The sequence below is a fragment of the Salmo trutta genome, chromosome 19 (genome assembly GCF_901001165.1).
Source record: "Salmo trutta chromosome 19, fSalTru1.1, whole genome shotgun sequence".
NCBI lineage: Eukaryota > Metazoa > Chordata > Actinopteri > Salmoniformes > Salmonidae > Salmo > Salmo trutta.
In genome coordinates, this window is record NC_042975.1 from 35,892,028 (window position 1) to 35,919,280 (window position 27,253).

The 27,253-nt window shown below is 42.1% G+C and overlaps 3 protein-coding genes and 1 long non-coding RNA gene across 7 annotated transcripts in view; 3 read left to right on the forward strand and 1 right to left on the reverse strand.

Annotated features, from left to right (window-relative positions):
• Nucleotides 1-9,161, forward strand: part of LOC115154462 (cGMP-dependent 3',5'-cyclic phosphodiesterase-like) — a 53,848-nt gene extending 44,687 nt beyond the window's left edge. Inside the window, exons 19-29 of the mRNA XM_029700715.1 lie at nt 1,638-1,715; nt 1,840-1,962; nt 2,057-2,250; nt 2,342-2,429; nt 6,065-6,112; nt 6,278-6,352; nt 6,444-6,543; nt 7,087-7,199; nt 7,604-7,642; nt 7,765-7,871; nt 8,036-9,161. Of these exons, the coding sequence (XP_029556575.1) occupies nt 1,638-1,715; nt 1,840-1,962; nt 2,057-2,250; nt 2,342-2,429; nt 6,065-6,112; nt 6,278-6,352; nt 6,444-6,543; nt 7,087-7,199; nt 7,604-7,642; nt 7,765-7,871; nt 8,036-8,192 (1,122 nt within the window). The 3' untranslated portion in view covers nt 8,193-9,161. The remainder of the gene's footprint in view (nt 1-1,637; nt 1,716-1,839; nt 1,963-2,056; nt 2,251-2,341; nt 2,430-6,064; nt 6,113-6,277; nt 6,353-6,443; nt 6,544-7,086; nt 7,200-7,603; nt 7,643-7,764; nt 7,872-8,035) is intronic.
• LOC115154465 (uncharacterized) lies at nt 1,152-5,016 on the reverse strand. Its single transcript, XR_003867898.1, has 3 exons — nt 4,170-5,016; nt 2,102-2,245; nt 1,152-1,938 (listed from the first exon to the last, which is right to left on the reverse strand). It is a non-coding gene; the product is annotated as an uncharacterized LOC115154465 (long non-coding RNA).
• Nucleotides 9,162-9,327: 166 nt separating the features above from the next.
• On the forward strand, nt 9,328-16,566 carry LOC115154463 (myotubularin-related protein 2). 2 transcript variants are annotated; one of them, XM_029700716.1, is made up of 16 exons: nt 9,328-9,568; nt 10,078-10,183; nt 10,299-10,322; nt 10,450-10,513; nt 10,592-10,686; nt 11,083-11,187; nt 11,386-11,490; nt 11,590-11,673; nt 11,752-11,901; nt 12,034-12,222; nt 12,447-12,632; nt 12,708-12,914; nt 13,183-13,275; nt 13,452-13,565; nt 13,772-13,948; nt 14,377-16,566. In XM_029700716.1, exons 1-16 carry the CDS (start codon nt 9,489-9,491, stop codon nt 14,536-14,538), a joined length of 1,941 nt encoding a protein of 646 aa, XP_029556576.1. In that variant the 5' UTR covers nt 9,328-9,488; the 3' UTR covers nt 14,539-16,566. The 2 variants fall into 2 exon arrangements, with proteins under 2 accessions (XP_029556576.1, XP_029556577.1); XM_029700717.1 differs by having other exon boundaries at nt 9,507-9,568; nt 10,050-10,183.
• A 348-nt stretch (nt 16,567-16,914) lies between these two features.
• LOC115154464 (protein FAM76B) lies at nt 16,915-25,980 on the forward strand. Of its 3 annotated transcripts, none has more exons than XM_029700719.1 (10): nt 16,915-17,354; nt 18,301-18,365; nt 18,492-18,546; nt 18,647-18,802; nt 18,904-19,082; nt 19,321-19,371; nt 19,525-19,626; nt 19,868-20,003; nt 21,437-21,538; nt 24,277-25,980. In XM_029700719.1, the coding sequence occupies exons 1-10, from the start codon at nt 17,268-17,270 to the stop codon at nt 24,364-24,366; spliced, it is 1,023 nt and encodes a 340-aa protein (XP_029556579.1). In that variant the 5' UTR covers nt 16,915-17,267; the 3' UTR covers nt 24,367-25,980. The 3 variants fall into 3 exon arrangements, with proteins under 3 accessions (XP_029556579.1, XP_029556581.1, XP_029556580.1); XM_029700721.1 differs by having other exon boundaries at nt 19,525-19,602; nt 19,871-20,003; XM_029700720.1 differs by having other exon boundaries at nt 16,918-17,354; nt 19,525-19,602.
• Nucleotides 25,981-27,253: the final 1,273 nt, after the last annotated feature.

Genomic DNA, 27,253 nt, shown 5'->3' on the forward strand with positions numbered 1-27,253 from the left:
AGTAAACCTGTCGATCAGCTGATTAACGCATCCTACTGCACGCTGTAGGCCTTGTAATAAGGTAGTAACACAAGACCATTCAGTGCTTCAATGTACACTACCGTTCAAAAGTTTGGGGTCACTTAGAAATGTCCTTGTTTATGAAAGAAAAGCATATTTTTTGTCCATATCTCAGACTGGCCAATAAAAATAAAAGATTAAGATGGGCAAAAGAACACAGACACTGGACAGAGATATGGCTTTTTCTTTGCAACTCTGACTAGAAGGCCAGCATCCCGGAGTCGCCTCTTCACTGTTGACATTGAGACTGGTGTTTTGCGGGTACTATTTAATGAAGCTGCCAGTTGAGGACTTGTGAGGCGTCTGTTTCTCAAACTAGACACTCTAACGTACTTGTCCTCTTGCTCAGTAGTGCACCGGGGCCTCCCACTCCTCTTTCTATTCTGGTTAGAGCCAGTTTGTGCTGTTCTGTGAAGGAAGTAGTACGCAGCGTTGTACGAGATTTTCAGTTTCTTGGCAATTTCTCACATGGAATAGCCTTCATTTCTCAGAACAAGAATAGACTGACGAGTAGCAGAAGAAAGTTCTTTGTTAATGGCCATTTTGAGCCTGTAATCGAACCCACAATACTCAACTAGTCTAAAGAAGGCCAATTTTATTGCTTCTTTAATCAGAACAACAGTTTTCAGCTGTGCTAACATAATTGTAAAAGGGTTTTCCAATGATCAATTAGCCTTTTAAAATTCTAAACTTGGTTTAGCTAACACAACGTGCCATTGGAACACAGGAGTGATGGTTGCTGATAATGGGCCTCTGTACGCCTATGTAGATCTTCCATTAAAAATCAGCCGTTTCCAGCTACAATAGTAATTTACAACATTAACAATGTCTACACTGTATTTCTGATCAATTTTATGTTATTTAAATGGACAAAAAAATTGCTTTTCTTTCAAAAACAAGGACATTTGTAAGTGACTCCAAACCTTTGAATGGTGGTGTACATGTAATATTGAAACTCATATTTAAATGTAGTAATTCAACAACAAACGCTGTTTAGCCTGCACATCTTTTACATCATGTCATTGATTAGTTATTGGTCTATTCTCAACAGTTTACAAGGTCCAGAAAGGCATATTAGCAGGCCAGTCATAGTGTGTATTTTGTCAGAATGTATTGTCAAATATGGCCTTCTCATGCACTGTTTGTCATCATTCTCCCAAGTCGTCCTATAATTAATGTGGCCACCAATATGCTCACACATGCCCAGTTATTCAGGTAAGCTTACCATGCACTCAGCCGTCTCTCTTCCCCAAGCAGTCTTGCGCACCTAGAACCAAGAATACTTCAATTGAATGCTTTTTTGATTGGTTGTCAATTTTTTATCGTCAGAGGGATATGGAAAAGAAATCGCTCTGAAAGTGATCCAAACGATAGCTCTTGTAATCGTTCCCCACTCTTTTTGTAGTTGTCGTTGTACTGTGAACGCTCCTGTTCACTTGAATTAGAACAATAATAAATACCAAAAAGTTAAAGTTATCGTCCTTAGTGTGGATATTGATAAATTGTTTAACACTAATTTGTCATCAACAATATTGTCATCATGCTGAATGACTCCTGTGTTTTCTGTTCCTCCTCAGTCCCTCCTGTATAAGAGGGTCGATGAAGCACAGTTTAGGAGTCAGCTGGCCAATGAGATGATGAAGTACCACATGATGGTAAAGCATCCAATCAGAGCTCTTCTTCAACCTATTCAACTTATCTCTTCAATCTATGAATGCAGATCCAGTCATTTTGTTAGATTTGGCAGTTAATGTCCTGACCTTTGACCCTGTCTCTCAGGTGTCAGACGAGGAAGTGACCCGGCTACTGACTGTGGGCATCCAGGCTGTAGGGGAAATACACCCCAGCTTCTCCAGCTTCACCTATACACCTCGCTCCCTGTCAGACGACAGCACACCCACAGTGAGACAATCAACACACACTCTTGGAGAAAGACACTGGTAGTGTGTATTATTTCTGTTTTCTCATGTCTCTCGATTATGCCTCCTGTTCCTAGGCCGTGATCAGCATGTTTGAGGACATGGGCTTCATAAACACCTACAAGATCAACATGCACACGCTGGCCAGGTTCTGTCTGATGGTGAAGAGAGGCTACAGGGATCCTCCATATCACAACTGGATGCACGCGTTCTCAGTCTCTCATTTCTGCTACCTCCTCTGCAAGAACCTGGAGCTCTCCAACTACCTAGAGTAAGAACACACAGAGAAATGCATTTAAAAACGTTGTTACGGTAAAGTGAAACATGAACACTTCAACTCACACTGCAGCGTCCTCTTTCAGGGACATCGAGATGTTTGCTCTTTTTGTGTCCTGCATGTGTCATGACTTGGACCACAGAGGGACCAACAACTCCTTCCAGGTGGCATCGGTAAGATCCCACATACCACAAACACACAGATTCCTATGCTGTATGTAGCCGTTCTATAGCCCACTAAGCACAGTTCGACGCCGACATCTTTTGGATGTCTTTTTTTGGTCCTGTCTGGACCAACCGTCTTTATTTTGTCTTTTTTTTGGTGCGGCCCCGACAAGCCTTGATTTCAATGTCCACCAAAGTAGATCATAGACGTCTATGTTTGGTTCAGATTTGTTCTGGTCCGGACTAGTCTTCATTTCAACATCCGGACACGTCCGGTCCGAACTGGCCTATATTTGGCCCAAACATAGATTTGGTCCGGTCCGGAACAAATCTGAACCAATCATTGACATCTATGTTTCACAAGTTAGAATGGCACAGTACAGTAGAGCATAGTAGAATATAGTACAGTAAAGTAAGGAAAAGTAAAGTATAGCTCAGTACATTATAGCACAGTATAGTACAGTATAATGTAGTGTCTTTACTCTACTTTACTCTAATGTACTCTACTAAACTGTACTCTATGAGAGTTTTATTGTATTTGAAGTGGTCTGTTGGTTTATTTTGTAGCTTGGACTACTTTGAACATCATCGCTTCCAGTTTTAACATAAGTGCATGTAACATATGAGCAATAATAAATATTCTATGTTGCACTCTTCAGTTGGCTCCTCTTTCCTATATTAAATTGATTTAAACATTATTATTGTGATATAATGCTTACTTCATTGAGAATGTATTTGCAGTTTGAAGGACAATTCCACCACTTTATAACCAGTTATTATGCTGTAAGTACCTGCATACACTGAGTGTACAAAACATTAGGAATAACATCCCAATATTGAGTTGCACCCCCTTTAGCCCTCAGAACTGCCTCAATTTGACGGGGAATGGACTCTACAAGGTGTCGAAAGTGTTCCACAGGGATGCTGGCCCATGTGTACTCAAAGCCTCCCAAAGTTGTGTCAAGTTGGCTGGATGTCCTTCAGGTGGTGGACCATTCTTGATACACATGGGAAACTGTTTAGCGTGAAAAACCCAGCAGCGTTACAGTCCTTGATACACTCAAACTGGTGCGCCTGTATTGCCCCGTTCAAAGGCACTTAAAACTTTTGTCTTGCCCATTCACCCTCTGAATGGTACACATCAATTGTCTCAAGCCTTAAAAATCCTTCTTCAACCTGTTTCCTCCCCTTCATCTACACTGATTGAAGTGGATTTTACAGGTGACATCAATAAGGGATCATAGCGTTCACCTGATTCACCTGGTCAGTCTATGTTATGGAAAGAGCAGGTGTTCTTAATGTTTTGAACACTCAGTGTATATGTGCTACTGTAAGATGTGATACACGTTTTGACGTTTTATCGTTTTTGTTAGTCGTACTGCACGATTCCTTGTTTTTGTCATTTTTTTTAAGCTTCTGTATTGCCCTCGTACAGTATACTACAATTCCCAGGGTGCATTTCACCTCCCAGGATGCAATGCATTGCCCAGTCTGCAGTTAGCTTAGCTGGCTAGCAAGCCCAGACTAAAAGGCTATGCATGGTCAATCCAACATCTGCAGTGGCCGTACAGCATTTACTGAGATGCGGCCTCCGCAGAAGTCAAAGCATTCATACTTCTTGCGCTTCAGAGAGCTCTTCATACGCAGTCAATAAATTGGTCTGCACTGCACCACTCCTAGTGATTCAGGGCTAATCTCTATAGCCATCCAGCTACAAGCAACTAGCTAAACGAAAAGACCAGACCTTACCTCTTCTGAGATGTTGGAGTCTGTTTCCCATTGCTTGACACAGGAGCTCAGCCAAGATAGCATGATGTAAAACGACTGCACCGTTTCCCCCCACGAATCTCCTCATTGCTCCACAGCTAAATTATTCTACATTTAGGCTATTGTTTATATGTATATTCCACACTATGTTGAGGTCAAAATCTGTCAACCCCAATACATTGATGTCATCCTCATCAATCAACTGCATTACGGGTAAAAACTACTTTGATTACCACTTTCGATTTTTGTATGCTGATACGAATGGGAATTTGTTTTTCTAAACCTGAAAAGGAACAACTTCTAAATGTTATGCAGTGAAAACAGCCAAATATAATAAGATTTTAGAAACCACATTGTGGGTCTGTTACAATACATCAATTATGACGGATTTGACAAATAACCACAGATCAGATTGGTTGAATGTGCGCCAATCCAGTGTCCTATCCCACAGCCTGCATTCCATTGACCTCTTTACTGTATCTATCCCCGATCTTTACTGTATCTATTACCTCCCCGATATCTTTCCAGGAGTTCAAACAAATTTTTGTGTCTTTGAATTTCCTTACACGAGGTATCATAAATATGTTTTTTATTTGTGAACTTGTTCTGATAGCCTTTGGTCAAAATTCCATGTCTGTTATCAAGGAAGTTGTCAGGAAGTGAATTTGTGTTTACACAGGATGTACCGCCCCCACCCACTGTCAACCAATCATGTAATTGTTACAAAATTTGGGAGGCGCATGGTGATGCGGCACGGAGCTCAATTTGGCCTCCGCAAGCCCTCCGAGGCTCCGCAATTGCATCACATTTTCAGATCAAGCATAAATTAGCTTTAAGCTTATGTCATAAGTGCATTTCACATTACTTTTGTGTTGTAATCATATTATAATGCTTGCATGCATATCATGCTGAATATATGTTTATGTATTGTCACCAATCAACTGCATTACAATAAAGAACCATTCAAATTTAGATGCAAACAAAAGCTAACCATACGTTACTGTATCTGATGGCTAGCTAGCAAGCTAGCCCGACTGCTACACCCAAAATAATAGTGTTTGCAACAATAACAGCCAAGCGTAATCTTAGTGACTGTCTTAAACCACAGTCCAAACAACATGTATGCCTGTTAGAACAGAACATTTATCATGACATTTACAGGCTAATCACTACAGAATCCTAGTCTCTATTGATTGAAGCCTGTATCTTTGATGCTAACATTAGCAATGCTAGCTAGCTCAGTAAAGTAGCCAATCTTGCTGCATCTAAAGTATTTTCAACATTAACAGCCAAATACAACACTGTAGAACTAATAAAAAGTATGAAGTTAACAAGTAATTCACTACAAAAATATAGGCTATTTGGAAAGGATGCAATGGCCTGAGTTGCAACTTTATCTGTGATGGTGGGAGTGGTTCTGCCAAATGGAGTCATGGGAGTTTATTGGAGGAAGCTGACTATACATATAATTCTATAGGTTTTTGGATGAAAACAACCAGAGCAACATATAGCAGGCAGTTCCAATATGATCAGAAAACTGCAGATGAGTTATATAGATAGCTGAAAATGACTGTCCATAAAAACCTTTATTAGTCATCTCAGAGATTCTACTTGAAAACTTCACAGATAAACAATTTCCAATTTTGCTCATCATTAACCAGTCAATAGACATGAAATCATAATACTACACACTGTGTAGGACATTACTAAATACTTCTTAATAACAACCCAAATGTTAAAAGCGGCGGAGTTTCCCTTTAAATTTAGCCATAGAATCAATGACCAACAAATAAACATAATTTTGCTTACTGGGGTCACACAAACTGCCACAGAAGCATGCATTACAAAAACAATCCGTTTTGTCTTCTCTTCTCCAGAAATCTGTGTTGGCTGGCCTGTATAGTTCTGAGGGATCTGTGCTGGAGGTAAACACAAAGTTTCATGAACAAAAATGTATTATGTGTGTCCTTCATTTAAAGGTAAAAGGTAAAAACATGAGTTGATTGCGCTCTGGGTATTTGCTGTCCTCTAGTGGATATGAAATGTAATTGCAGCCTCACCACTGACTATTTATTGGCTTTCATTTCCAGAGACACCACTTTGCTCAGGCAATCGCCATCCTCAACACCCAGGGCTGCAATATCTTTGAGAAGTTCTCCAGAAAAGTAAGACAAAGGCAATGTAAGAACATTCCTCTTTTCTAGTTGGTTTTGTACTATTTTCACTCTGTTTCTGTGTTGTGTTTTTGGTTGCCAGGACTACCAGAGGATGCTTGACCTGATGAGGGACATCATCCTGGCCACAGACTTAGCTCATCACCTACGGATCCTGAAGGATCTACAGAAAATGGCAGATGGTAAGTCATCCACCGGCCCATACATCCTGTCTGAGTGTCTTGTGAGCGGTAGGAAGGTAGATCTTAATTTCTACAGCTCTTCCATTTCTTATTAGGGCTCCTGAGTGGTGCAGCGGTCTAAGCATCACTACAGACCCCGGTTCGATTCCAGGCTGTATCACAACCGGCCGTGATTGAGAGTCCCATACGCCGGCGCACAATTGGTCCGGGTTAGGGTTTGGCCAGGGTAAGCCGTCATTGTAAATAAGAATTTGTTCTTGCCTGTGACTTGCCTAGCTTTAAAATGTTTATTTTACCTTTATTTAACTAGGCAAGTCAGTTAAGAACAACTTCTTATTTACAATGACAGCCTAGGAACAGTGGGTTAACTGCCTTGTTCAGGAGCAGAACAACAGATTTTTACCTTGTCAGCTTGGGGATTCGATCTAGCAACCTTTCGGTTACTGGCCCAACGCTCTAACCACTAGGCAACCTGCCGCCCCACTTTTAAATAAAGGTTAAATAAAAATGTAATTAGATCATATTGTCTGTTTTGTCTTCCAGTGGGCTACAACACCAAAGAACCTCAGCACCATAACCTGCTACTGTGCCTGATCATGACCTCCTGTGACCTCTCTGACCAGACCAAAGACTGGAAGACCACCTGGAAGATCGCTGTAAGTACCCACTCAGATCTGACTCCTCTAATAAGAATTTTGGGGGTTCTTATATTTGTCCTTTTATACTCGTGTGTAATGGAAATGTTTTTTGGGGGGATATTCCAATTCCTCCTGAGACACCAGCAGGAAGTGGGGTCGCGCCCCTGGAGCCATTAGGGTTAAGTGCCTTGCTCAAGGGTACAGCGACAGATTAAAAAAATCTTCACCTTGTTGGCCCCGGTATTCAAACCTGCAAACTTTCGGTTACTGGCCCAATGCTCTAACCTTGAGGCTACCTGCCGCCGCTAAACCAACTGTGTTCACCTCTCCATCTTATTTAATTTACATCCATTTTATTGTTCTTAGTAAGATGGCCTCCATGTAGTATGCTAACATGAAACTCATGTCTGTTTTTGTGACAGGGACTCATTTACAAGGAATTCTTTTCTCAAGGAGATCTGGTATGTATGCAATTATTTATGAATGCCAAACATTGTATCCATCATATTGTTCTCTCTGTCCATGTAGTACAGGCACCTTTATCATTTCCTGTGTGTGTGTGTCCCTGTGCTTGTGGTTGCAGGAGAAGGCTATGGGGAACCGTCCCAGTGAGATGATGGACAGAGAGAAGGCCTACATCCCAGAGCTACAGACAGGCTTCATGGAGCACATAGCCATGCCCATCTACAAGTGAGCCTCTGACTGATCTGTAACCCCCATATCTGGGAGATGAGTGGTGTAATTGTTATCTCAGACAATAAGAACTGTTGTGTGTTGTATATGCATATTAGTGGTCCCTCCTTAGCTTGTGTCTGACTATACTTTCCTCCCGGCTTTGCTCCCTTCTCCTGCAGACTCCTCCAGGACCTGTTCCCCAGGTCGGCAGAGCTGTATGACACCGTGGCCAGCAATAGAGAACAGTGGGGCAGGGTCTCTCACAAGCCGGGAAACGATTCTCTGGATTACCTAGATGCAGAGTTTGAGCAGCTACAGGACGAGCAGAATGGATAGGATGGAAAGACAGAGCAGGGAGAACAGGACGGACAGACAGAGCAGGGAAGGGACGATGAGACCAATGGTAGCCCTCCGGCCCAGCAAGACAAACTAACAACTACATCATCAGTAATGTATTACCTCCCCCTGAAAATACACCTAATTTACAGGTTGTTGTGTGGTGTTGTTGCTGATACAGAAGTCTAAATGATCATTAGAGTGTGTCACATTGCAGCAGGTATAGAGCAACACAATGCAGATACCAGGGGGAGACAGAAAAGGATTGATTACACATAATTGTAGAAGACAATACTGATGGCTTTGATCTCATTTTTCAAATTATATTTTTTTCCTTTGCCTGGAGTTTCTAACAATGATGTTTGAACTTTGTGTGAATCTTTACAGGCAGGTATTTAGGGTTACCAGGTCAAAACATGTACATTATAAGTAGAATGTTACAAGCTTGCCTTACATTGTCTAAGTTGCCTTCAATGTGAGAAACTGCTGGATTGATAATATATACTTTGTGGTATTGTGTATATTACAATGTTAGTGATTGGAATACATAATACTGTAAAACGGTATATTTTTTGTTATAAATGTACTAGTTGATAGCGCACAGATTTTTCTTAACATGTAAATGGTTGAATTGGCATTACCACCACTTTGGGGATTCCCTGTATTGCCTGTAGAACCCCAAACGTTGTTTTCAGGGTTTGGTCTAAATCTGGGGCTGATCATCTCACCCTTTGGACATTGCTTTTTGAATGTTTGACAGGTACAAATGGCATATGCTTTTTGTTTTTGGAACAGCTATATTCAGTTATTATGTTGATGTACTGTACAGAATGTATGTTTGCATTTTCCTATTTCCAAATAATAGAGATAATTCTGTGAATTCTGAATCTACATGTTAACATCATGCACTGGATATTTACATTTGTTCTTAATTAATAGTTGTGGACAAGTAAAATATTGTTCACACAATGTACGTGTCCTTTCTCAATCAACATCTTCACCTCTCTACATATTTATCTTTAAACATCTCTATTCCTGAAGCATGTTGCTGTTGTTAATGGTGAAGATAGTGTTGGGCTACATGTAATAACCAGTAATGGCGGCAGGGGGCGCTACCCCCAACTCCAAACACCACTCCCTTGTTTATTATGGGTTGGGAACTCTGGGAGAAGATGGCAGCTTCCTGTCTGTACCTGGGATTTACTTTTCACCAAGGACGGAATCAAAACAGTTGCATGTAGATATCGGCCCAATCGCCTCAAATTCAAATATTTGAAAACTTTACTAAGATTAACCATGGAGAAGAGCGGAAGCATCGACAGTCTGGGTTCGAAGCAATCCTCGTCAAGGCAGGCCAGTGTTGATTCATTGTCCAGGTGGGGCTCGTTCAACTAGCTCCCCGTGTAGTCGATTGACAGGAGCTTTTATAGTTGTCTAACTACTTGCTATCTAAATGTGGCGAAAAATTGTCGATAGGGAAGATATTGAATTTTACTAGTGTAATTCAATGAAAGATGTTGAAGTATCAGCTAAACTTTACTGGGAGATTCGGGTTACAAAAGTCGCTATAGTAGGCAGCCCGAGAAGGTAAACAGTTTGCCCAAGAAAGCCTTACTTTATACTACTAACGTTATCTAGTTAGCTAGACATAATGTCAGATTCCACGGCCATCTAGTCTGGGTACAAATAGCCCAGGGGACTGAAAAACAGAGAGGGTCTGTAACATACAGAGTGGATCTATTCTCCAGTCCCCTGGGCTAGGTGCCAGCCATTTAGTTTCTGCTTTAGCGAACACGGCTGTCAAATGAACAAGCAATTTTGCTATAGTATTATTTCTCACTGCTCATTATCCTATAGTACACGTATTCTGCAATTCTGTTGACAGTACGTCCACGTCTCGTTCTGACCGGTCCACTCACGCTGCCAAAACCCCCTATGCGATGTCTTCTGACAATGTGTCCACCTCAACAGAGTTCTCCCCAGAACTACGGGTTGGTACAGGGTTTTTCACCTACAACTTTACACAGATTCAGTTCTACTAATGTAGCAATAGCATCTTAAACATGTCTGCGGTTAACCCTCTCGCTTTTCCCCTAATGATTTCAGGGCAGACCTAAAGCAGTTGCCAAGGTATAGTCTTCCATCCCTCTTCCCTCAAAGATTTGCGTTGGTGTTTAAGTAAAAATAATCAACTTGATTTGTGCTGTTGGCTACTCAGTATGTTTTACCTATACATTGGATATTGTTTTATATACAGGTGCTCAGGGATTCAAACAAAGAAGAACCACAGTTACTACCAAAGGAAAGTGTGCAAGACATGGGTAGGTCATCTCCCCCACCCCCCAGCTATGGGTTTAATGGAATGACCTGCTTAAACTTTTATCTGTATTTTCTAACAGCCAAAGACGTCACCTACATCTGTCCTTACATTGGTGCACTGAGGGGGACATTGACTGTCACCAACTACAGACTGTTTTTCAGATGCATGGACAGGGTATGTTTTTCAGATGCATGGACAGGGTATGTTTTTCAGATGCATGGACAGGGTATGTTTTTCAGATGCATGGACAGGGTATGCTTTTCAGATGCATGGACAGGGTATGCTTTTCAGATGCATGGACAGGGTATGCTTTTCAGATGCATGGACAGGGTATGCTTTTCAGATGCATGGACAGGGTATGCTTTTCAGATGCATGGACAGGGTATGCTTTTCAGATGCATGGACAGGGTATGTTTTTCAGATGCATGGACAGGGTATGTTTTTCAGATGCATGGACAGGGTATGTTTTTCAGATGCATGGACAGGGTATGCTTTTCAGCATTCAATTGGTCTCCATTCCACTCTTCAGGATGTCAAATCAGTGTTCTTATTATTTCCTTTGTCTCCTAGGAACCAGCGTTTGTGCTGGACTTGCCCCTGGGGGTAGTGAGCCGCGTGGAGAAGATAGGAGGTGCATCTAGCCGTGGTGAGGTCTCCTACGGGCTGGTCTGCAAGGTGAGCAGTGACCACCAAAAAAAATGTCTGGAACATTCCTTACCTGATGTTTATACTAATATATAATCTCTTTGTTGCTCTCAAAGAGAACAGGCATTTTTCTTATACTTCAGACTCTAATCACTGCATTCTAGTGCTTCTTCTTTCTCTGAGTGTAAATGACAATGGTTACAGTGATCTGTCACTCTGTCTCCTCAGGATATCCGTAATCTGCGGTTTGCACACAAGCAGATGGAGGACTCACTCAGGAAGTCCATTTTTGAGATCCTGATGAAATTTGCCTTTCCTGTTTCCAATGGTTTGGTGAGTGAGTCATTAGGTCTGTTGCCCATGTCTGCTACTGTGTACTATAAAGGCCCAGGGCCAACTGACCGACTGTTTTTTCCCCTCTGTCATCCACAGCCAACCTTTGCCTTTGAGTATGGGCAGGTCTATCCTGAAAATGGCTGGAAAGTGTATGATGCTCAAGCGGAATACAAAAGACAGGTATTTGGAAGATTTCAAAAATCTGGGCTTTAGGTATAAGTTATTTTTAAATGTTTTTATACTCATATTTGTGTGTAGGGATTACCCAACGAGAGCTGGAGGATAACTAAAGTGAATGATCACTACGAAGTGTGTGACACTTACCCATCAAACCTAGTGGTGCCTGTCAACATACCAGATGAGGAGCTGAAGAGAGTGGCTGCCTTCAGAGCCAAGGGCAGGATACCTGTGAGTTAACATTTACACTTCACACTGTGCCCACTCTTTAACTGTCTGCAGTACCTCTGTAGTAGTACGCTGATGTAGTGCCTGCGGTCTTGTGTTACTGTCCGTGCCAATGCCTCTGCTGTGGCTCTGCAGGTGCTGTCGTGGATCCACCCAGAGAGCCAGGCCACAGTGACCCGCTGTAGTCAGCCCATGGTCGGGGTCAACGGCAAGCGTAGCAAAGACGATGAGAAGTACCTCCAGGCCATCATGGATGCCAACGCTCAGTCCCACAAGCTCTTCATCTTCGATGCCAGGCCTAGCGTCAATGCTGCCGCCAACAAGGTATGTAGTTAGTAATAATAATCCTGTTTTATTTTGAGTCAAAGTGCATTTCCCACACACAGTGCCTATACGGTTCAATGCTCAACCCATAGCGTTATTTTCTTTGGATTTGATTTTGATCTCCTCTCACAGATAATTACATTCTGTAAGTATGAAAACTATTCAGTGTTATTCAGAGTATATTCAATTCCAAGAGATGACTACATTCCCTGCGTTCTCCTCAGATGAAAGGGGGTGGCTATGAGAGTGAGGATGCCTATCAGAATGCAGAGCTGGTGTTCTTGGACATCCACAACATCCATGTGATGAGAGAGTCACTGCGCAAGCTGAAGGAGGTGGTCTATCCCAACATCGAGGAGTCCCATTGGCTCTCTAACCTCGAGTCCACTCATTGGCTGGAGCACATCAAGGTGAGGACAGAAGGGAGAGAAAGAAAATCAAGGTTGAGATTATTTGTTGAACCTGTCTGTCTGTTCCCTGTGTAGCTGATCCTGGCTGGGGCGCTGCGTATTGCAGACAAGGTGGAGTCTGGGAAGACTTCAGTGGTAGTTCACTGCAGTGATGGATGGGACCGTACGGCCCAGCTCACCTCCCTGGCCATGCTGATGCTGGACGGACACTACCGCACCATCCGCGGCTTCCAGGTGCTGCTGGAGAAAGAGTGGCTGAGCTTTGGCCACCGCTTCCAGCTAGTAAATAAGCCTTTACTCCCTCTCACTGTGTAGTGTTCCTTATACCAAGCTAAAACACTTGGGACACATTCTCTTGATTATTCATTTACGTTTTGGAAATGCTCGGGACATTCTAATGTGGTAAGAGAAGTTAAAATGGTTTGAAATTTCCTCATTTCCTGACTCACATGGGTCAACCATCGCCATGGCACAGCTTTACCCTTCTTGTTCTGCCATTACGGTCACTTGACTTTCTGTTCTTCTCCCTCCTTCCCCACTCTCCTTCCAGAGGATCGGTCATGGGGATAAGAACCACACAGACGCAGACCGCTCGCCTGTCTTCCTGCAGTTCATTGACTGTGTGTGGCAGATTACCCGACAGGTGAGGGACATCACTGGTAGGGGGTGTTGATGGGTAGTCATGTGGCCTGACCAGAAAAAAATTCCAGGCTTAGTAATAAGGTACACACATTACACACGGGATGTTTTACTGATGTACATAATCCCTCCGGATTCTCCTGATCGTATATGAATTATAATTTAACTGTTCCTGTCTAGTTTCCTGCAGCCTTTGAGTTCAACGAGTACTTCCTGGTCACCATCCTGGACCACATGTACAGCTGCCTGTTTGGGACATTCATGTGTAACAGTGAACAGCAAAGGGTGAAGGAGGTGAGAGTGCAGACTGTTAGGTTTAAACACCACTTGGATGGAGTGCAATTCAGAAAACCTGAAACTAAACTGTGTTTATTTGACTGTCTCTCATGGATGACTTTTCACACACAGTTGTCATAACAGTGCTAATAGGAATATGCTAAGAGATATGTTTTATTTGCTAATGTTAAAACCAACATCTCATACATCTAATTGTTCTGCAGGAGCTGCCTAAGAAGACAGTTTCTCTGTGGGCCTACATCAACAGCCAGCTAGAGGAGTTCACCAACCCTCTTTATGTCAACTATTCCAACCATGTGCTGTTCCCAGTGGTCAGCATGCGCCACCTGGAGCTCTGGGTGGGCTACTACATCCGCTGGAACCCTCGCATGAGGCCACAGGTCTGGGCAAACTACCTCACTTTCATAGTAGTAGTAGTACTGATGTTGATAGTAGTAATATTTATGCTATCTTGTATAATTGTCCCCCTGAATGAAATTGAGGAGGGGACTATGGATCTCTCTCCGCCTGTTAGTATGTTAGTCACACGCGATATCTCCTACAGCACTGGCCGATTTTCACCAAAGTTGGGTGAATGATGCGTCTTGCCATAAAGATCCGGCATTTACAAAATTACACTGACTGGCCCAAGGCGGGATCTGTTAGTCACACACGGTATCTCAATTTGTCGGGGGGGCTGCATCATTTGTGGGGGATGACATGTTTACTGTTGCTTGTTAGTATGAGTATAAATGGCAGTTTATATGCTTGTTTATAGCATAGTTCTGCTCTAGTGTTGACCACTACTGTTTGTGTACCTTCTTCCCAGGAGCCTGTTCACCAGCGCTACAAGGAGCTGCTGGCCAAGCGGGCGGAGCTTCAGAAGAGGGTGGAGGAGCTGCAGCGAGACGTGACCAATCGCTCTGCCTCCTCCACTGAGAGGGCGGGCTCGCCCACCCGCTCCATCACTCCCGTTCAGACCTTTGTTTGACAAACATTGTTTGACAGGGGGCTTATAGAGTAAGGCTGAGGACTGAGGCCCCACAACGATAAGGTGCCATGCCCATAACTAATAGACTGCACTGCAGGGGACTTGCTGTGTCACACATTCCTGCTTAACATGACACACTCCTGTAGGAAGCAACGCAACCACCAAGTGTCTGTAGAAACCATGTATTGGCCTTTGGCTGTTCCATCTCACTGCTGCTCCAACAGCTGAGGTCGTACAGGGTCAGACCCATAGAAATAGAATAAGAATATGAATTTATATGTCTATGGTCAGAACTCTATGTTGTCTATGCACAAAACAGAGCTGCCTCTGTTTCAGACCACCCATAGACAATAACAGAGGCCTCTAGTGGCCAAAAGGCTGTTTTAGCATGGGCAGCATCATTAAGGGCTTCCACCATGCTTCCGCAATTTTAAAGTAATCAATGTTTTCAATAGGGTGGGGATTCCTATGGGTTGTAGCAGCAATGGCGCTGCCCATGCTGTCACACATGCTATAATGGCACATATATAAAGATGAGTCCTCTATTTATCTCTGAGACCACCTCACTATAGCCATACTATACTTTGCTGACCTCTGCTACCAGGGTCAAGAGTACTGTAACATATAATGATCATCAAATAATCCCTCACAAGTATGCTATAGCATATCGGCTTAACTACATCCAGTATTAATGCATTAGTTTATTCTAAAGTAATAAGTACACTAAATTATTAATAGGATAAAACAAGTAGCTACACACTAAAAGTAAATGCTCATTGAATTTCTCTGTTGTGAAAGCGAGGTGGGGAATTGTTAAAAAAAAGAAAAGAAAAAAAGACATGCTATTTAAGCAATTTTCTGTTTATTTCTACTTGACATATTCCAAATAGGTTTTGAGGTCAGAAATGTCTGCTGTTTTGAAGCTGAAAATATTGTTACTGAATGGACAAATATTTTGACCAAATAGGTTGAATGAATGTGGGTGTATAGTTAGGTTTGCCATTCCATCTGATCAGTATGTTGATGTTTTTTTCTAAGCTGTTGAGTTCTTTTTACTAGCAAGTTAACTACATATTATTTCCATTCCCTTAGTCTAGATTGTGTGTACAGTTTATACCATAGACTTTTAGGTTAATACTGAGCTTTGAGTCTCAGTTATAATTAGGTGATAACTTGAGGGCTTTGGTGATGTCACGTAGCAGACTGTTTACCCAAAACAGATCAGTAAAATTGACAATGTGCATGACATGGTTTAGTTGAAAGGTCATACCCACAGGTTGTTAATAAATGCTGCATATGTATAGAATAACAAATTCTACAGAAACTAGAAACTGAATACCACAGATGGCACTAACCATTCCTCCATGGAAGATGTTAATACTCACCAACAACATGCCTCTCACAGGCACAGTGATGTAGAGCTTTGCACTGTTGTTTAAAATAAATAGTCACAACAGGGTTTTGTCTTTGAACAGTGATCTGATTACTAACCAGAGGAAAAGTTGTGAGGCTCATTCCCCACTAGTGCAATGATGAAGTGGCTTTTTTCATGGCCTCACAAGGGCACATCCTTAATCAATATAAATCAGTAACTGTTTAACTAATATTTATGTGTTAGTAGAATAATTAATTTGGTGAGAATTTTATGGTCAGTTTAATTGCAGGCCATTAACATAGAGCAAGGTGACTACCATGGACTGTAACCCATGCCTGTCAACAATACACATTTGACCGCGATATTTTGATAATTTATTTGTTTTTGTTTAAATGTTAATTTGCAAAATAGGAAATAAAACTATTTCTTGTCCTTATATTATGATCACCAATATATTGTTAGTAGGTAGGTAGATACAACATGACTTTATATTGCCTGTGAACCACAGCATATGGCCCAGCACGTCAGCAGTTTATCCAGCCTGGATTTACTTTGCTCTTTGATCCAGGATTGACGTCAGTTGCTGTTGACTTCATTTAATGATAAATAAAAGACCACCACAAATTAAATGTGTGTTGTGAACACAATCTTCATCAGAATTCATAGTGCCATTGCATTGCCTAATATTTTCAGAATGACTCTGACAATGTACACAATGGTATGAATATATTGTTCTCTTTTATCCGCAGCCACCTGACAGTGACATTTAATTACATGTAGCTAGCTTTTATAATTAAAAGATCTAACAGTAACACTGCACATGTACATTCTAGTTACTTTGTTTCCATATTCCTCTTATCACAGTGATACAAATTGAGGCAGCTTAATGGAACTTAATCGCTGTGTTGTTTTGCACTGTGATTGGCTTCTGTGTTTCAAAATACAAAGTCCCGCGCACTAATGATGTGTCGTGATTGGCTTCTCTTTCTTCTGTTGTTGGCCGCATCCGGTTTGAATGACGACGCTGCGGATGCAAAAAAGAGAAAGGGAAAATAGGAATAGCTAGCTAGCTAAGAACAGCGAAAAAACTATTTACATTTTACTCTTGTTTATACATTATGCGGATGCTAGATCAGTATTTTTGACTACCTATGTCAAGTAACTTATGTTAGCTAGCCAACAGAGAGAGATGATAATATTTAACAATATTTAGCTGTTTATTTAGCATTAGCCTAGCTATTATTAGCTAGCTGGCTAGCTACAGGCTTAGTTAGCTACCAAGGAAATTGTCTGGGTGACTAGCTATTTGACTCTATTTGTTTTTATCTTTGACTTTTTCTTGATCTTGGTGATAATGGCAACATCGGCCCTGTACGCGTGTACGAAGTGTAACCAGCGGTATCCTTTCGAAGAACTGTCGCAGGGACAGCAACTGTGCAAGGTTTGGACTGGAAGTGTGTGGGTGATAGCTAGCTAACTAGCACCACATTTTGCAATATGAATAGATTACAAAGCAACTGCTACAGGCTCATATGCATTTCGACTGCTCCCTAGATGTTTAATTATAAGGTCTCTGGCCACATTCAGCACTTATCGCAAGCGATGGCTTTGATAGATGATGTAACAACTAACTAGTATCCTTGCAACCTGTCTGGGACGCAAATGGCCAACCTTGTTAGATAATGTCACACGCAGGACGATATCATTTCTTCGCGAAATGTTTTTGTTCTATTCATGCCGTGTCTGCTGGGTGTAGCAGACAAAATAACGTCAGATAAACATTGGTTAGCTAGCTAGATCTTTTCACATTACGTCTCCCATGACCTGTTCATTTAGCATTTGTTTACACTTCATGCCCTTTACAAATAAGTGTATTTTAGCATCAATGTAGCCACAGCGTCGGTGTCTTTAACATACCGGCAGCTACAAAATGTCATTCTAGGGGGCTCAGTGTAGCATCCCTCTTCGGCCAGTAGTGTAGGCTATGTTCCATATAAATTATTCATGCAATGGGCAAAAATCAAGTTATAATTCGTGGCAAATTATCACATTTTTCTATTCATGCTGGTGCGTTGGAAATGCATATTTCACATTGCCATAATAAGCACACCACACACATACTGGGCAGAAGGCTTGAAAACATGTCTGAATAAAAGGTAAGAACACTATTCAATACATGGTTAATATACATGGTTATTTAATACTAAATAACGCCATACAAAGGGGTTTTGACATTTTGGACAAACCAAAGTCATGATTTAGCGTTTAGTGAATTCTTAAAATGTTATGTCCTACATTGTATCTGTTTGCATTTATTTTTAAGCAAAGGGCTAAATAAACTCTCCGACAGATGAATCCCTCAAATGCTTTGTTTCTTGTGTCAACAGGAGTGTCGCATCGCTCATCCCATCGTCAAGTGTACATACTGCAGATCAGAGTTTCAGCAGGAGAGGTGAGTTTTGCTCCATCACCTTTACTGTGCATGGTATTGTTATTCCAAAGGCATCACCATGTAATATAGTGATAACATTGGTTCCAGAATGTTGATACGATTTCTTTTTCACATTCTCTATTCCAGCAAAACAAACACCATTTGCAAGAAATGTGCCCAGAATGTAAAGCAGTTTGGGACGGTAAGTTTTGACTTGAATTGACGTCCCTCTTATAATTTTACAGCATGTATTGACTCTGTTATGGTTATGTTTGCCAAATCTTCTTCTGTTCCCCACTCAGCCTAAACCCTGCCAGTATTGTAACATCATTGCTGCTTTCATCGGAACAAAGTGCCAGCGTTGCACTAACTCAGAGAAGAAGTATGGCCCTCCACAGACCTGTGAGCAGTGCAAACAACAGTGTGCATTTGACCGCAAGGAAGAGGGTAGGAGGAAGGTAGGCACGCTCACCCGCTGCATTGATACCCTAACACACTTTGTCCAGCACTCATGGGGTTGCGTATTTACCATTTTCCACTGTCCTGTGTGTCTTGTCAGGTGGATGGGAAGCTGCTGTGCTGGCTATGTACTCTGTCCTACCGCCGTGTGCTGCAGAAGACCAAGGAGCAAAGAAAAGGCTTCAGCTCCTCCCACTCCAACTCCTCGCTCAATGAGAAGGACCACCACTCCAGACAGCAGCATCATCAACACCAGCACAGACACAGCAGCTCACATAAGTAGGCCATGGTGCCACGGCCTTATTCTCTAACTGTTAGGCCATTACTTCCTCTGTGATGCGGGTCTTCTGCAGGGCTCTACTCTGTCACAATACTGTATATGTATTGTGCTGAACGGGCACTTTTTGGAAGGATGTTGTGGTCTCTGAGTAATGATGCATGTGTCAGATATTTGAAGGAACATGTTGGAAGGGAAAAATGTCTGATAACTTGGTGTTTGTTCTTTGTCTTTTTGTAGACTCAGTGGGAGCCTAAGTCCAGAGCAGGAGCAGGGACTGTGGAAGCAGAGGTAAGACATACCCCCCCCAGTCTTGATTGACTGTTATGACAAGTCTATTTGCCTAGTTATACAACTTAGTTGAACTATGGCATACTCTGGGACACTTTACAGGTCTGATGGAGAGCCTCAGTGGCTAAAGTTGTGTGTTGGTTCTCCCCTCAGCCATAAATCGTCTTCGATCCAGAAGGAGACCCCAAAGAAGAAGCCAAAACTGGAGGTGAAGCCATCCAACGGGGACAGGTACGAGAGGAGTTTCAATCACATGTAAGGAGTTACAAGCCAGCTCTAACTTTTGAAGTAAACATGGAAAACATCCAGTAGGTTCCTACTGACACTTTTTTTGAACTTCATTGTTCTAACACACATCTCTGATAGATGCCATCAAGGTGTGTTGGAGCAGGCAATGGTACAAAGTGGGTCAGTGTGAAAAGATCTGAGTTAAGGTACTTTCCTTTTTCTGACATCTTAACTTTTCTTCCCTGCTCTCTGTCCTCTCTCCCATCAGTAGTTCCATTACCCAATCTATGGATTCTGGAGGAACGGACAACTTCATTCTGATCAGCCAGCTGAAAGAGGAAGTGATGTCATTAAAGAGAATGCTTCAACAGAGGGATCAGACAATACTGGAGAAGGACCGAAAGGTACACACCTAATTGTATCTTCACAGTAATTCATGCCCCTAAACGACCACTGCTGAGACAGGCTGCTCCCAGGTGGTAATGGTAGGCAACAACACATCTGCCACGCTGTTCCTCAACACGGGGACCCCTCAGAGGTGCGTGCTTAGTCCCCTCCTGTACTTCCTGTTCACCCGCGACTGCGTGGCCAAGCACGACTCCAACATCATTAAGTTTGCTGACGACACAACGGTGGTAGGCCTGATCACTGACAGTGATGAGACAGCCTATAGGGAGGAGGTCCAAGACCAGGCAGTGTGGTGCCAGGACAACAGTGTGGTGCCAGGACAAAGGAGCCGATCGTGGACAACAGGAAAAGGAGGGCCGAACACACCCCCATTCTCATCAACGGGGCTGTACATTTTACTTTTTAAATTGTTTTTTTAAACATTTTAGTCATTTAGCAGACGCTCTTATCCAGAGCGACTTACAGTAGTGAATGCATACATTTCATTTTAATACATTATTTTTTTATTTTTTTTGTACTGGCCCCCCGTGGGAATTGAACCCACAACCCTGGCGTTGCACACACCATGCTGGTGTTGCAAACACCATGCTCTACCAACTGTAGTGGAGTGGGTCAAGAGCTTCAAGTTCCTTGGTGTCCACATCACCAACAAACTATCATGGTACCAAGACAGTTGTGAAGAGGGCATGACAACGCCTATTCCCCCTCAGGAGACTGAAAAGATTTGGCATGGGTCCTCAAAATGTTCTACAGCTGCACCATCGAGAGCATCCTGACCCATTGCATCACTGCCTGGTATGGCAACTGCTGGGCATTTGACCGTAAGGTGCTACAGAGGGTAGTGCGTATGGCCCAATACATCACTGGGGCCAAGCTTCCTGCCATCCAGGACCTATATACTAGGCGGTGTCAGAGGAAGGCCTAAAAATGGTCAGAATCCAGCCACCCAAGTCATAGACTGTTGTCTGCTACCGCACGGCAAGCGGTACTGGAGCGCCAAGTCTAGGACCAAAAGGCTCCTTAACAGCTTCTACCCCCAAGCCATAAGACTGCTGAACAATTATTCAAATGACCACTGACTATTTGCATTGTTTTTACACTGCTGCTACTCGCTGTTTATTATCTATGCATAGTCACTTTACCCCTACCTACATGTACAAATTACCGTGACTAACCTGTACCCCCGCACATTGACTCGGTACCCCATTTTATATTGCCTCGTTATTGTTACTTTAGTTTTTTTAGTAAATATTTTCTTAACCAACAACACAGTTAAGAAATTAGAGTTAAGGGTTTGTCAGTAAGCATTTCACAGTAAGGTTTACTACACCTGTTGTGTTCGGCACATGTGACATACGATTTGATTTGACAAACTATCTGTTTTGCTATGTTCGATGTGACTTTTGGTCATGTTGTTTTGTACTTCCAGCTCACAGAACTCAAGGCAGACTTCCAGTACCAGGAATCCAACATGAGGGTTAAGATGAACAACATGGAGAAGGCGCACAAAGAGGCCATGGAACAGCAACAGGTAGAGTAAAAATGACCATACAGACATGAAAAAAAACAGACATCTTGTGGGCCCCTAGCTAGGTTTCCATCCAATTGGCAACACAGTTTCATGTGACTATTCTAAAATCTGCATAAAAGTAATATGCACAATTTCCCATCCGAGATGTTTCCATCAAATTGACTTGTTGGTCATAAAAGGCAGTGCGTGATGACGTAGTGCACATAAAAATACCTTTTGCGGTTAAATTCCCATGTACCGAATAAAAATACAAGTTAAATGGGTTTCCATTGCATTTTTAACTACTGATCGTTTTCTCTCAAAACATTTTGCACTCTATAGTGAATTTGCCCACTCTGGTATTGGCACATGCACTCTAGCCAACAGCTTGCGGATACAGTGCAGGTATAGCCAACATGATTTGTTATGGACAAAAGAGCAAGATAATTTTTATTTGTCAAAGAATAAGACCCTTGACATTTATTGGAGATCAGCATCAAGCTCATCACTGTGCACTTTCACCACCCTGTGAAGTTCATCATTTATTTCATCTGTAGCCTAATAAACTGCATGCTTTTCTGAGTTGTCGTGGGAGGACCTCATATGTTGACCTGTTGCTTCTCAAGCACATGGGATTCAAACAACTTTCCTAACAAGTTAGGATGAAGCATACCTTCACATAGTATTCATACCCCTTATTCCACATTTTGTTGTTACAGCCTGAATTCAAAATGGATAAAATAGATTTTCTACACACGATACCCCATAATGACAAAGTGAAAACATGTTTTTACATAAGTATTCATACCACTGAGTCAATACTTTGTAAAAGCACCTTTGGCAGCGATTACAGCTTTGAGTCTTTGGGTAAGTCTCTCTAAGAGCTTTGCAGACCTGGATTGTACAATATTTGCCCATTTTATTATTTTCAAAATTCTGCAAGCTTTGTTAAATTGGTTGTTAATTATTGCTTGACAACCATTTTGTTCTTGCCATAGATTTAAGTAAAAACTTTTACTCGTCCACTCAGTCTTCTGGGTAAGCAACTCCACTGTAGAATTTGGCCTTGTGTTTTAGGTTTTTGTCCTTCTCAAAGGTGAATTAATCTCCCAGTGTCTGGTGGAAAGCAGACTAAACCAGGTTTTCTTCTAGGATTTTGCCTGTGCTTACCTCCATTCTGTAAAAATGTTTTCCTGAAACTCCCCAGTCCTTAACGATTACAAGCATACCCATAACATGATCCAGCCACCACTATGCTTAAAAATATGGAGAGTGGTACTCAGTAATGCGTTATATTGGGGGGGGGGCTCCTGAGTGGCGCAGCGGTCTATGGCACTGCATCTCAGTGCAAGAGGTGTCAATACAGTACCTGGTTCGAATCCAGGCTGTATCACATCCGGCTGTGATTGGGAGTCCCATAGGGTGGCACACAATTGACCCAGCGTCGTCCAGGTTTTGCCGGAGTAGGCCGTCATCGTAAATAAGAATTTGTTCTTAACTGACTTGCCTAGTTAAATAAAGGTTAAATAAAAAAAATTAAGTAAATAAATAAAAATGGATTTGCCCCAAACACAACTTTGTATTCAGGACAGAAACTGAATTGCTTTACCACATTTTTTTGCAGTATTACTTTAGTGACTTGTTGTAAACAGGATGCATGTTTTGAAATTCTACGCAGGCGTCCTGCTTTTTATGCTGTTAATTAGGTTACTATTGTGGAGTAATAACTACAATGTTGATCCATCCTCAGTTTCCTCCCATCACAGCCATTTAAACTCGGTAACTGTCATGGTGATATCCCTGAATGGTTTCATTCCTCTCCGGCAACTGAGTTAGGAAGGATGCCTTTATCTTTATAGTGACCCCAGTGGCTCAAAGTGTGGAGAGGATGTTCTCAGCTGCTGACCTGCTCTCCAGGCACCATCGCATGAGCCTGAAGCCACAGACTGGCCAAACTTGTTTCTAATAAGATTTTTTGTTGTATAATTTGTATTTCATTCTTAGTAAGTCACAGCCTATATGTGCAATTTATAGATACATTATTTAATACCACAAGCCTATTATGTCGCACTCGCAAGTGCTTCACAATGTATATCTTTGTAGGCTATAGCCTTGAAATAAATGGCTTTAAATAATTCATTTTAGTTCCTTCTTAGGCTCACTGTCTGGTTACTGGCCTATTTAGTGTTTTTTATATGCTGTTTAATATGACATTTAGTCTATTTGAAATGGCAGCTTCTTTTCATGTTTATTCAAATACTTTTCATTAAAATCCATATGATTTGGTTTCAATACCTACAAACCAATTGGTAGGTCTAGGTAGGTCTTGGTTAAATTGTGATTTGAATGGAGTGAATTTGGAGCGGCAGTTTGTTTTTCTGTGAGCGCGGAGTGGCTTTTAGCGCAGCGGTAGGGAAAGGCATGGAGCACCGGAGTGGTAAACCGCTCAACTCCCCTCACATGTTCTGGTGGGGTACAGAGATTAGTAGTCATTTAGTAAAAATGTGAAACACATATTGCACACAGTGAGTCCATGTGATTTAAGCACATTTGCCATAGCAAAAGGGTTGAATAATTTTTGACTAAAGACTAAATTTAATCTTTTTTTTTTAAATTCAGGCTGTAACACAACAAACATGTGGAAAAGGTCAAGGGGTGTGAATACTTTCTGAAGGCACGAATCAAACGCTCCTAGCTTGTGGTAAAGGCTTTCATTAAACATAGATGGTCACATACTCACTTATTTTCTTTTACTACAGGCCAAAAACCGGGAGCTGCTGAAACAAGTGGCCGCCCTCTCAAAGGGCAAGAAGTTTGACAGGACAGGGAGTTCACTGCTGTTACCGTAACGACAAGCCCACCCAACCACGGCTCAGTGGCTTCATTGTTTTAACACTGTGAAAGCCTGATGCCATTCTACCTTTCCCCTCCCTCCTTCTGTTTTCTCAATCATTTTGATCTTTTCAGTTATGTTATTCGTTTGAAAACTGGTGACCATGCTATACATGGAAATCCTCTTTCATGTTGACATGAAAATAAGGACGCTTCCTCAATTTCAACATGTTTTAAATGTTCTAACCCTGAATTTTACTCTGCCACTGGATGTGATGTGACTGTGGATGAGGAGAGAGCCTCGTTAACACTGCCCGGGTCCAGCAGCATGTTTTGCGCAAGGTGGATACGATTCTGTCAACATCACAGATCCCACTTGATTTTTACGGATGTCATGCAATTTTATTTATTCAATTACATTTTGTAGCTTTTGGTTTTTTCTCAGCACATACTCAGAGCATTTCCCAGGTTTGGGAGATTTTTTTTCTTCAACAGCAACTTTCTCGTAACATATTAATTATATTTTTCTAAATGGATGTAATTATGGAAGAGAAACACTCCTTATTGGAGACCCTTCTCAACTTACTATGTATGCAAATGTCAATAGGGTGACTGACAACAGCATTGCTGGCCAGCAGCAGAGACCGCTCTAGATGTTGAAGTCCAAAAAGCATCAACTCTGAGAGATTTTTAAACTTTGTTTTGTAGAGACACTTCCCGGCTGCCCTCTTTCTCACTGTGTGACAGCTGTAGTGCTTTGCTGTTTTTCTGTAGTGGAACGATTTGTAATACTGCATGACTTACTGACATACAGGTTAGCATTGTGGTCTCCTGTACTATAATGTAGGGTTTCTCAAATTGGGGTTCACCAGCCCCTGGGGAGGTAATGCAGGAGGTCCGTGGCCAGATCTCAAAATAAGTTTTTGTTTTAAAAATAAAAATCATGAATATTACTAACAGATGAATTATTAAATTAGATTTGGTGAAGGTATCTGTGGATTAAGTTGAGGGTATAATACAATTTAATAATATTAATCTACGGTTTGTTCTTAACTCTGGGCAGAATGGCCCTGGGAGGCTCACAGGGATATTGGTATCCACAGTACTCCACCAGTTATCTATTTTTCAACTCGTTACTTCTTACCCAAGAAAATGCAGAACATAAATGCACTGTAATTAAAGTTCTCTCTGCCTCATAGCAAAATGTGTAGAATTGCAGGACATTAGCTTGTAGGGTATTAGCTTGTATGCTACTTCTTCTCACTCGAGTTGTTCTGGTTAAGAGGGGGTCCCTGATGAATTTGCTATGACAAGAGTCCCCGGACCCAAAAAGTTGAGAACCCCTGCTGTAATGTACTTTTTCAGCCTTTTTTTTTTTTTTTTTTTATGCGTGTAAAGGTATTACAGGGATCAGCCTATGTATTTAAAATGTGTAACTTGTATTGGTTTTAGTGAGTGTGTCAGGTAAGGCTGGTTAATTATATAAATACATCTGTAGAATAGGCTTTTTAAAGGAACGTACCTTTTCAGCTCTGCACCAGACTGAGCTGGTTTCATACTGTGGCGTACTGATCACTTTTGTACTTTTTCCAAACCCAATGTTTCAAAAATATTAAATATGGTTAAACATATGTTGTTTTTATTTTACTACCATTATCTCAAGTAGTGGCTCTCTACTATTGGGCCTTGTAGCAATCCTTTATAATAGTGTCAACCCCACACAAACACCATTTCTAGCCTGGATTTTGCCTGTACTTTTTCCTCTTCCACCAGAGTTGGGGTTTTTGTCAACGGCTATTCCATGTTTGACCACTAGGTAGCACTCGTTACTTTGCTTTACTCTATAAGATCTGACACGCTGACTCAAATGGCTTGTTTGAGTGGTAAGATTGATCTGACTAGACGAATGTCGGGGGCGGTGCATCTGCGACAGCCGAGCGTCAGACACTGGTATTCCAACAGCAAGGGTCAGATCAATATGGCAGTGTTGTTTTTCTTTAGAATGTCGGAATAAACATGCCTCTAACCCCCACACACTCAAACTGAAATCAAATCAAATTTATTTATATAGCCCTTCGTACATCAGCTGAAATCTCAAAGTGCTGTACAGAAACCCAGCCTAAAACCCCAAACAGCAAGCAATGCATGTGAAAGAAGCACGGTGGCTGGGAAAAACTCCCTAGGAAAAACTCCTGAGAAAGGCCAAAAACCTAGGAAGAAACCTAGAGAGGAACCAGGCTATGAGGGGTGGCCAGTCCTCTTCTGGCTGGGCCGGGTGGATATTATAACAGAACATGGTCAAGATGTTAAAATGTTCGTAAATGACCAGCATGGTCAAATAATAATAATCATAGTAATTGTCGAGGGTGCAACAAGCACGTCCGGTGAACAGGTCAGGGTTCCGTAGCCGCAGGCAGAACAGTTGAAACTGGAGCAGCAGCATGGCCAGGTGGACTGGGGACAGCAAGGAGTCATCATGCAAGGTAGTCCTGAGGCATGGTCCTAGGGCTCAGGTCCTCCGAGAGAGAGAAAGAAAGAAAGAGAGGAAGAGAGAATTAGAGAGCATATTTACATTCACACAGGACACCGGATAAGACAAGAGAATACTCCAGATGTAACAGACTGACCCTAGCCCCCCGACACATAAACTACTGCAGCATAAATACTGGAGGCTGAGACAGGAGGGATCAGAAGACACTGTGGCCCCATCCGATGATACCCCCGAACAGGGCCAAACAGGCAGGATATAACCCCACCCACTTTGCCAAAGCACAGCCCCCACACCACTAGAGGGATATCTACAACCACCAACTTACCGTCCGAAGACAAGGCCGAGTATAGCCCACAAAGATCTCCGCCACGGCACAACCCAAGGGGGGGGCGCCAACCCAGACAGGAAGACCA

Bases quoted from the DNA above. Each gene is read 5' to 3' on its own strand.
- LOC115154463 (XM_029700716.1), top strand. From the start codon at position 9,489: ATGGAGAAGAGCGGAAGCATCGACAGTCTGGGTTCGAAGCAATCCTCG. The intron at 10,687-11,082 runs GTATGTTTTTCA...TTTGTCTCCTAG, and splicing joins TTTTCAGATGCATGGACAGG to GAACCAGCGTTTGTGCTGGA. The intron at 13,566-13,771 runs GTGAGAGTGCAG...ATTGTTCTGCAG, and splicing joins AACAGCAAAGGGTGAAGGAG to GAGCTGCCTAAGAAGACAGT.
- LOC115154464 (XM_029700719.1), top strand. From the start codon at position 17,268: ATGGCAACATCGGCCCTGTACGCGTGTACGAAGTGTAACCAGCGGTAT. The intron at 19,627-19,867 runs GTAAGGAGTTAC...CTCTCCCATCAG, and splicing joins GAGAGGAGTTTCAATCACAT to TAGTTCCATTACCCAATCTA. The intron at 20,004-21,436 runs GTACACACCTAA...TTGTACTTCCAG, and splicing joins TACTGGAGAAGGACCGAAAG to CTCACAGAACTCAAGGCAGA.